This window comes from Pararge aegeria, chromosome 19 (genome assembly GCF_905163445.1).
Source record: "Pararge aegeria chromosome 19, ilParAegt1.1, whole genome shotgun sequence".
In the NCBI taxonomy this organism is placed as follows: domain Eukaryota; kingdom Metazoa; phylum Arthropoda; class Insecta; order Lepidoptera; family Nymphalidae; genus Pararge; species Pararge aegeria.
The window spans coordinates 6,474,392-6,484,918 of NC_053198.1; the positions used below are offsets into that span (position 1 = coordinate 6,474,392).

General features: G+C 33.8%; 1 protein-coding gene across 1 annotated transcript; it reads right to left on the reverse strand.

Moving 5' to 3' along the window:
* Positions 1 to 1,053: 1,053 nt before the first annotated feature.
* LOC120631876 (NAD-dependent protein deacetylase sirtuin-2) lies at positions 1,054 to 9,590 on the reverse strand. The gene is made up of 7 exons (XM_039901539.1): positions 9,372 to 9,590; positions 9,049 to 9,297; positions 7,364 to 7,570; positions 6,871 to 7,020; positions 5,857 to 6,049; positions 5,023 to 5,209; positions 1,054 to 2,755 (listed from the first exon to the last, which is right to left on the reverse strand). Exons 1-7 carry the CDS (start codon positions 9,484 to 9,486, stop codon positions 2,603 to 2,605), a joined length of 1,254 nt encoding a protein of 417 aa, XP_039757473.1. The 5' UTR covers positions 9,487 to 9,590; the 3' UTR covers positions 1,054 to 2,602.
* Positions 9,591 to 10,527: the final 937 nt, after the last annotated feature.

The window sequence follows — 10,527 nt, forward strand, 5'->3', positions numbered from 1 at the left end:
GGCAATATGTACTTTGATTTGTATTGACTCAACACACATGCCCCGTCAGGTAAATCTGCCCCGGGCATACATTTTTTTAAAATATAGCAGAATATTATTCTAGGACTACAAAGCAAGGCTAAGGTAATCAATATTTTTATTAAATATTTAATTAATTGTTTTTATAAATAATAATTAATGTTAACTGTTGAGCCAACTATAGACGAAAATTTTATTTACTGTTGCCAAGTCGGTTCTACATAAATCTGTAAAAGAAACCAAATTGAGAGCTATTGGATATAATCAGACGCAACTTTGCAGAATTCCATGATATATTACGATAATTAAACTTAAACTTAATTTCTCATTTTTATTAGTTTAATTTATTTAATAATTCTGACGGCTGATTGGCGCAGTGGGCAGCGATCCTGCTTTCTGAGTCCAAGGCCGTGAGTTCGATCCCCACAGCTGGAAAATGTTTGTGTGATGAGCATGAATGTATTTCAGTGTCTTTGTTTTTATATGTATACTAGCGGACCCCAGCGCCATCTGTCGGGCTGATTTGTGAATCTAAACCATCCAGGGTGCCACCCAAACGCATACCAAAAAATTCATTCAAATCGGTCCAGCCGTTTAGGAGGAGTTCAGTGACATACACACGCACACAAGAAATATATATTATATGTATATTCTAAGTATTTATGTATATTATTCATAAAAATATTAATCAGTCATCTTAGTACCCATAACACAAGCTAAGCTTACTTTGGGGCTAGATGGCGATGTGTGTATTGTCGTAGTATATTTATTTATTAAAAAAATATATATAATTTCTTCAAACCCTCAACCGTAACCTCCTTGTTGTGGAGTATTAAGATTTAAGAAATTATTAAACCATATAGTAAATTAAGCTTAATTTTTATAACATATCATGCAATTACGCAAAGTAACGTTTTATCTTATATGTAATGATCATATTTGGTGCAATCATATGACATTTGAAATATGCTATCAGTTGTAGCGTGACAAAATACAACTATTCCCACGTTATGCCGATTTTTAAAAGTCCAATGCTTCATCAAATAATCTTTAATAAACCTTACCTAACTTGACGACTAGACTCCATATTTTAAAACTGATTTGTGTTGCCGACAAATACAAAATAATTTTGTTTAGTTGAGTTACTTAGCTAAAATTCCTCGTTCTTCGTGAATAAATAAATAGTCGTAATAGTTAAAATTTTCGCCCATAGATCAATTTAAATAAATATTCTCCTAATTTATAATAAATTACTAATTACATAAAATACGAGGCACTATTAATAACATCTATATTTATGACCTTATTACATTATTATGACAATATTATTAGGAATTATATATTGATGGTTTAATAAATACCGACAAAGTTTAAGTAAGCCGTAACATTATAATATTACGTTTAACAGGCAATTTGAACCTGCTATAGGCATCGGTAATCTTTATGACTCATACAAACTGTCGTGTTGACAGGAAACCGTTACTGTCAACATGGCAGTTTTGTGTTGTTTGACTTTGACAGACTGTGACGCAGATGCGATTAATAAACACGTAATATTGACCGATAAATAATTCGGCGAGTCACAAGATAAGAACAAGATTCGTCTCAGAGATTTCGGTTTTGTGAAATAAACTGTCATCTAACAATTGCGACTGTTAACTTGACAGTTCTGTTTGGTTCGACAAATTTATTTAATGTAATTATTCACCAAAATTCCTTTCAGTAATTTCGGTTGTGTGAACAAACCATCATGTTTATAACTTCCACTACAAATGTGACAGAGTTGTATAGTCTGACAGATGATGCCTTTCGCAAAAGCCAAAGAGTGCGAGATCTTCTACCTACGTTTACTTCTTCGATTGCGCGAATGTTAACTACGAATTATATGGTATCGAGATTGCGGCATCAAGTGACAGAACGGTTTCTAAGTATTGTAGCTAGATGGCGCTAATTTTATATGGAATACGTAAACGTAGTTAGAAAATAGCTCATTTTACACGCAAATTACACACAGAATATCGACCGATATTACAGCGGTCACGAGTTAACTCCGAGATTCCAGTCTGTAATTTCGGTTAGTTCTCATTATTTTTATTCCACTACTAGTTAGCCTTCGACTGCAATTTCACCTGATGGTAAGTGACGATGCAGTCTAAGACCTTGATACCATGGTTTAGCATCGAAACAGTCGCAAAATAAACGCAATGTAGTATCGCCACAGTCTATACTAGAATACATAGATCTCAACCCAGCTCTTCTTTCACAGTTAGTAGTCGCACGTTAGTAGCGAATCTAGATAAACAGTCGCGCGTTTGCATTAGTGCTGAATCAATACTTTGCGACTAAATAGTTTCTGTCGCGCGTGTAAATGCGCTAATAAATCGCTGCAAAAGGTAGCCGTTGGCGAGAAATACAATCGGTTGTTTTCAACTACTCAGAATCGATACTACGTGTAAGTATCGCTTCTGTCACGCTTTCCTAACGCGCTACTGAAACGCTGCAAAAAGTGACAGTTGGCGACCTGCTTAAAAAAATAAAATAACGCCGGAATTACTACGTTTGGAATTGATTAAGATTATGGTGCTCATAGCTTGGGCTCTGTAGTTACTGCGCTCTGTCCAGGGATGGGTTCGTCGGTTGTAGGTGTTACAGAGGGGTTGGGGCTGTGGGGGGAGGCCAACCCCCCTTCACGTTCGAGCCGTTCGTGTTCGCTGGCAACGAGCGCGCGAAGTTCTTCCTGCAACAATTTTATCTCATAAATAATAATATAAGAAGAAAAGATAATAAACAATACTATAAAGAGGAAACTTTTAAATAAATAATAAATAAATAAATATACTACGACAATACACACATCGCCATCTAGCCCCAAAGTAAGTGTAGCTTGTGTTATGGGTACTGAGATGACTGATGAATATTTTTATGAATAATGTAAATAAATACTTATAATATACTTATAAACACCCAGACACTGAAAAATATTCATGTTTATCACACAAAGATTTTCCAGTTGTGGGAATCGAACCCACGGCCAGACAGGACCCAGAAAGCAAGGTCCCTGCCCACTGTAGTCAGCTATAGTCGACATTTTAGTTTTTCAAAAAAAGGTTTGACAGTGTACACTTTCAATGTAAAAGTATTTAAAACAATCTATTACAAATCTTAATATATATAAATCTCCTGTCACGATGTTTGTCCGCGATGGACTCCTAAACTACTTAACCGATTTTAAATTAAATGGGCACACCGTGAGCAGTCTGGACCAACTTAAGAGATAGCATAGCTTAGATTTTTAATTATAGTCTTAATTAATTGACAGTCACATGTTATGTATATATATATATATATATACTAATATGGCTATGATATAATATGAGGCTTAGCGATACTGAATACATTAAAAACAAAATCAAACGCAGACGAAGTCGCGGGCAACAGCTAGTATAAGTATATAGAGGTTAAGCTACATTCTCGGCAAGACACATTTTAATTTATTAGATTAGTGCTGTAATAATAAGATGGCGTAAGTAGTATTTGTACAGTGTAATGTTTTTTTCCATACTATGTACTATTAGAATATTGCTCATTAGTAGATCCAAAAATAAATATTTTTATATGATTAGTATTACTAGCTGACCCGCGCAATTTCGTCCGCACCAAATCAGTTATTACCGGAAAACAGGAATAAAGTGACATTTTCTAAAAATGAATCTTAGTTAGATCGATTTATCGCCCCCCGAAACCGCCTGTATACTAAATTTCATGAAAATTCATGAAAGCCGATTCCGAGATTCCAATTATTATATGATATACTAACTGTTGCCCGCGACTTCGTCTGCGTTTGATTTTGTTTTTTCATGTGGCATTAAAAAATGTAATAATTCAGTATAGCTAAGCCTTAAATGAAGGGTTCTGTCCTCTATCTCCAACCACATTCAGATCTATACAAAGTTTGGGGAAAATTAAACACATTATAACCTCTATAGTACAAAAATAATTATTTAAATCGGTTATAAGTTGTCGGAGTTATGGTGTAAAATCGTCAAACACTCATCCCCTCTCCCAAAGGAACATAGCTTAATGTCGGGATAAAAAGTATCCTATATTACTTCTAACACTTCCAAGAATATGTGTACAAAGTTTCATGATTATCGGTTAAGTAGTTTTTGCGTGAAAGCCTAACAAACAATATACAAGACTTGCTCGTTTAAAGATATAAGATTAACTGTAGCTTTAAGTTTATAATTTAATGTATGTTAATTAATTTTGAAATATATTATACCTTTACGAAATGTTAAATGGGTGCATAGATTAGGATATAATAAAAAATATCTCTGAAAATAGTCAACATGTTCTGAGGATGCTCCGGTGTCGGAAAAAAACGTGCGTAGAGAGCACATTGCCGAAGATCTGTTTGGTGTGGAGTATAAAGATTGACCAAATTATAAATTACACCGTACAGATTGTCCTGCTTTTCGCGGAGTATAGACAATTAAGCTTTATTTTACATATTTATAGTAACGCCTTTTTCTGTCTAATGATAGGAACAGCTTTTTTTTTATTTCACTTAAACCTACTTGTAAATCTATGCTTCTAGTAGTTTTCCTAGGTATCATAATGTACATTTTTTTTCTTTCTCTTGCTTATTTTTTAATTATTATTTTCTATCATTAAAAATAAATTTAAAAACTCTATTAAATTTATAAAAAAAAAAACTTCCACCCTCCGCTTGCGGGGCTTTTGAATACCCAAGCAACCGGTGGTCAGGGCTCCAGAGTGAGGAACCTCCTACTGCCTTCTGTATCCGACCCTTGATCCAACAACCAAGCGAAAGCTTCTTGAGATGTTGGTCAAAGCTTAGTTATTATTTTTGTTACCGATTTTTTTTTACTTAATTCTACTTATAATATGCAGAGGTTAATCCAGATGCGGGCAAAGGCCTATATTTGTGGCTTGTGGTGACTGGAACCGCTAACACTGCTAACGTTTAAAACTGACACTCACCCCCCACCCGAGTTTATCAGCTACCACAAGACAACCGTCGTCACAGTCCCCGAGCCAGGCCACATCTCTCCCAGCTTCCTCCTCCAATTGCAACCCCCCTCCTGCTAGGCCCCAGATTCTCAGCAATGGAGACTTCAAGCCAGCTTTTTCACGATTAATTAGTAATCTCGGACACCAATCGGGCACCCTGTAAAATAAATTATGATTTTAAGTAAGACAAAACTAATGATTGCCAGTTTTAACCGTTTTGTTAGTATTGACAATAGGTAAGTAAGATTTAATATAATATTATGTGAACCATCAACAAAAAAATATGATTAATTTAACCAAACTTTTTTGCCATTTGCATGAAATTATAAATTACACCATACGTATTCTCCTGCTTTTCGTGGATAGTCATTAAAGAGGACATATCACCCGTCTGGCAATGGCAGGCGTCCTTAGCTTAGTTTTTGGTTCAACCATTTTAAATTTATTTATTATATTTTGCATCATTTGATAAAGAAAACCGTACCTTAGATAAATTATATAAAATTGGTATTTGTAATGTTTTCACCACTATGAATTAAATAAATTTGTTATTATTATTATTATTAAATCTTTATCTTTATATATATATTTCTTGTGTGCGTGTGTATGTCACTGAACTCCTCCTAAACGGCCAGACCAATTTGAATGAATTTTTCGGTATGCGTTTGGGTGGCACCCTGGATGGTTTAGATTCACAAATCAGCACGACAGATGGCGCTGGGGACAGCTAGTAAGTATATATATTGGTTATTGCATGGTGGTCTCTCACTAAGTCGGATTTAATGAATTATAAAAATAACTCACATATCAATCAGTGATGCAAACGGTTGAACTTCGAGTGATGAGCCCATGATAATCAGCATATCACACTTCTGGAAGTCAGCTTGAAGACACATTTGGAATCTCTCAGGCAGACTCTCGCCAAAGAACACAATGTCTGGCTTAACAACACCAGGACACGCCGTACATATGGGGATTTGATCGGTGAATATCCTCTCTAAAATAATAAAATCTCATTTTAAACGTCAGTTTCATCTATATTATCAAAATTAAGCTTAATTTGCTATACTCCGCGAAAAGCAGGAGAATCTGTGTGGTGTATTTTATAATTTCTTCAATCCTTATACTCCACACCAAACAGATCCTCGGCAATATACCCTCTACGCACGTTTCGCACGTATTGTTAACAATTATTCATTGTAAAGTCAACATCTCCTGAGGGTGCTCCGGTTTCGGAGCAAGTGAAGTCAAAGTCCTACGCACTGGGCTATTACCGCTTTTCAATGTTAAGAGAGATAAATAAAGTTTTAGTTTTTATTACAAGAATATTAATTGTTCCTGCAAGATTTTTGCAAAACCAATAAAAACACAAACACTACAGGTTTTTTTGTTACCTATTAGTAGTGGGTTATTTATAGGCTGATGATACTCATTTCTAATTTGATCATCATAGTTGTCTCCATCAACCCATATAATATATGGGTAATATATTATATATATATATTATTATAATGCTAAATGGGCTATATTCCATGACGGTTGGACAGCATTGTTCCGTAAATTGTTGAGATACTCTGAGATTATTGAATGACCTTTACTTCAATATTCGCAGAGTATATAGTACAAGATATTAATATTATGTCTTTTATAATGTTTAAACATGTCATGTTTTTATCATGTCTTTAAAAATGTTGACAAAGAATGAAAGACAACATGTCTTTCATTCTTTGTCTTATAGTTATCCATAAATGGTGTAGTGCTATCTAGTTAGTGTAAGTGGCCCCGCTGAACTAACATGATTTAAAATAAATAAATTACCTTTAATAAACTCCAAAGAATATTCTTTCTGGCACTCCAAGCAATGTGATGTGTAGAATGTGCCGTGAGCCTCCACTATTTTGTCCTCAGGTATACCAGCACCTCTTTCCAGTGTATCAATGTTTTGTGTATAGTGACGTAGCAGAATGCCTGAAAATAATATTTGGTTTTACATGTTTAATGTTATAATGGTAAAATGCCTGAATGAATGAGAAGACTGGTTTGTAAGTGCACAAGAATTTCAATGATTTTTAATTCCATATAATACTTCAACTTACAATATTTACCAGGGATTCCCAACCTTCTTAAACCTGTGACACACTTACAAATTAAGAAATATTTCACGACGAATGCGCCCTAACCTAGCTTGTTAAAATATATAGGCAGTTAGTCACAAGAAATATAACATCCTCATTATGAAACTATTAAAACCATAACAAGTCACAAGGCAAGCATTATAATTAATCAGTATTATTCAATCAATTTTGCTTACCCTTTTCATGTAATAGCCTTATAAAATAATGTGACACAGTGGGTTTGAATTTTCCGGGAAACAATTCTTTAGCTAATGTGAAGAACGGTTTCGGATTTTGTCTGAAGAAATTTATTTCAAATATAGCTTGAGGTTCCGGTAAGTTGTACTTTTGCAGGTTGTGGTAGAGGCCTGTTTCAGGGCTTCGAAAGTCAGGAATACCGGCAGCTGCAACATAAAATATCTTTGATATTAAACAGCATAGCAGTTCAGGCCTATTACGAAGCATAGCAGGCTGTACCTCATAACCCTTAATATGGAAAGTATCGGAATTCTTACAGCATTGTATATATTGCTAAGAAAACAACAAATTATGAGACATGTTATTTTTTATTTGTTGTTATGTTAAGACTTGATCTTAATAAAATAAATAAATATACTACAACAATACACACATCGCCATCTAGCTCTGAAGTAAGTGTACCGAGTGTTATGGGTACTAAGATGACTGATGAATATGTTGATGAATAATATACATAAATACTTAGAATATACATAAACAACCAGACACTGAAAAAATTCATGCTCATCACACAAACAACTTGCCTCAGAAAGCTGGGTCACTGCAAACTGCACCAATCGGCCGTCAATATTACTAAATATTGAATCTTAATATTATTAATATTATTTAGTGTTTCATATTGCACAGAACACTTCATGCTTAAGTCCAGCTTATACATTGCCAGTGTTTATCCAAGGTGCAACTATTATATACAATAGAATTTTAATTAAAATTATTATACATCAATACTACACAACTTAAAAATTATTAAAATAAATGCATCCATACTGGTTTGCAATTACACAGTTATAGAAATGTTGACAACACCATTTCACAAAGCTTCAGTCATATTTCACGACAGAATATTCTAATTTAAGTTCAAGATAAGTAGTATAGAAAAGTATAATTGTCACCATTTGGACTTATTGTCTATAATATTCTCAAACTTAAGAGCTAAGCTTTTGTTGGTGCAGCCTTTGCCAATCTTCTCTATCCATGTGCCCTCTTTTTTACCTCTATAAGTCCCCACCACAACCTTGAGTTTTATTTGACCCACAAAAGCAAAATTCTTGCAATGTGTTTTAATTCAACAACAACTTAACCTATAAGCTAATTAGCCTAACATAAAAATCCTAAACTAGGTTTTCGAAATGGAAAGTTCATTAAAATAGAATTTTTCAAATATTATTGTTGTGAACTAATTAAGTCAAATCAAAAGCATTTTATTGTACATACAACTGCACAAGAATGGTGTAGTGAACAGCAACCCTGCTTTCTGAGTCCAAGGGTGTGGGTTTGATCCCCAAAACTGGAAAATATTTGTGTACGAATAGAATGTTTTTCAGTGTCTGGGTGTTCATCTGGATAGTATAAGAAGTAATGCAAATTATATTAATAAAAATATTCATCAGCTATCTTAGTACCCATATAACAAACAATGCTTACTTTTGCATTAGAAGGCAATGTGTATATTTTTGTAGTGTATATATTACTTATTCTGTAATTTAATTAAACTATGATTAATAAAGAAACTGATAGATATTCCAATTGCCCAAGACATGGTAGGGCAAAAATACACATAAAATGTGACAATCTCCACTTTTAGGTAGTCTGTTAGAAATAAATGAAATGTTTGTTAACTTACATGTAGAGATGCCCGCACCAGATAATGTAATAACATTTTGGCATCGTTCACTCTTTATCCATTTAACAACACCATCCAAATTGACTTCATTTAAAACTTTCTCAACTGGTGTAGTGGGCTTTATCGGTTCATAAAAACCCAGTTTCTGCGCCAAATATCTTCTTATTGAGTCTACATCTGAGTCCTGAATTCTAGAACCCATCGTTTCTATTGGGTTTGGTGAGACTCCTCGTTCCAGGGGTACATCTCCTAAATACCATTAGTAAAATAAGTAATACTGTCTAAAAATTAATTTCTTCGTATAAAAACTTTTCTATGCTCACCGTTACATATCCCAGGAGGTGAATTAGCCGACATTTCTAGCGATTTATTAAAATTGCGACTCAAAAGCTTTGTCCAAATTCGCCACGGCCTGTTTGACAGATAAATGACGCGCATTTTCGGAAATAGCTGTTTTAAATGTTTGTGATGTGTTTACTTGAAGATGAGATTTAAATATTTTTGTTTGTTTCATTATATAACTGTGTTCCCGATTGCCTTAGTATATGATTTTATTACAATATATAAATTGCCTTATTGGCAAACACCGTAAAACTATAAATAAAATTATTATTTTATGTACCTACTATATTCTTATTTCACGTTGCGAGCTTTGTAAATGCGCATTTGAATTTTAGTCTGTGCGATGTTTGTGCCCTCTTTGTTTTTCTTCTGTTAAACTCTTTTATTAGATTTTATGAAACTATAATCCGTCATTTTGTGGTGGCGGCCATCTTAGTTGGCCACCGATTTTTATTAAGCTAAAAGCTATTATTGATAAAAATCGGTCCAAGATGGCCGCCAGCGCCACCACAAAATAAACTAATCCTCCTGGACAAATTCCGCTGGATATTTTTTCCCGTCCAAACAGACAGTAAGACGCATCGGGGGACATTATTTAATATTTTTTATAAAATTTAATAAAGCAGAAGATCTACTAATAATGAAGCTAAAGTTTTTGTATTTTTGTTTGGTCTCAATAATCTCTGGAGTCGGGTTTCGGATTTGATGACCTAGCGCCCGAGGAAGGTATAAATGTTAAAACCGCAAACAATAATCATAAAGTAGGTACGTATAATCGTATATCGTAGGTATAATCTCCGCACACTTATTTTCAAATTTTCACTATGGAGTTTTCTTTTGCTTTCACAAATACTGTAACTACAGTATTGACGAATATGAATTGCTTAAATATTGGGAATTAGCACAGTCGTGCATTGTCCCTAGTATCATATTACTCTCACACGCTGTAGTGTACTCTGAATTAATAATACAAAACAAGTCTTAAATATAATTTATAGTTAATTCCGAAGCTTATTTTTTTTTAACGTTGAAACAATTAATTTCATACAACACAAGTAAGTTTTAATTTATACATTTATGTCATTTTCTCTATAAAAATATGTTGTGTAGGTTATAATTATAAGCCTCGAATAAAAT

Bases quoted from the DNA above. Each gene is read 5' to 3' on its own strand.
- LOC120631876 (XM_039901539.1), bottom strand. From the start codon at position 9,486: ATGCGCGTCATTTATCTGTCAAACAGGCCGTGGCGAATTTGGACAAAG. The intron at 9,298-9,371 runs GTGAGCATAGAA...AATGGTATTTAG, and splicing joins ACCTCCTGGGATATGTAACG to GAGATGTACCCCTGGAACGA. The intron at 5,210-5,856 runs GTGAGTTATTTT...TTTATTTTACAG, and splicing joins TTTGCATCACTGATTGATAT to GGTGCCCGATTGGTGTCCGA.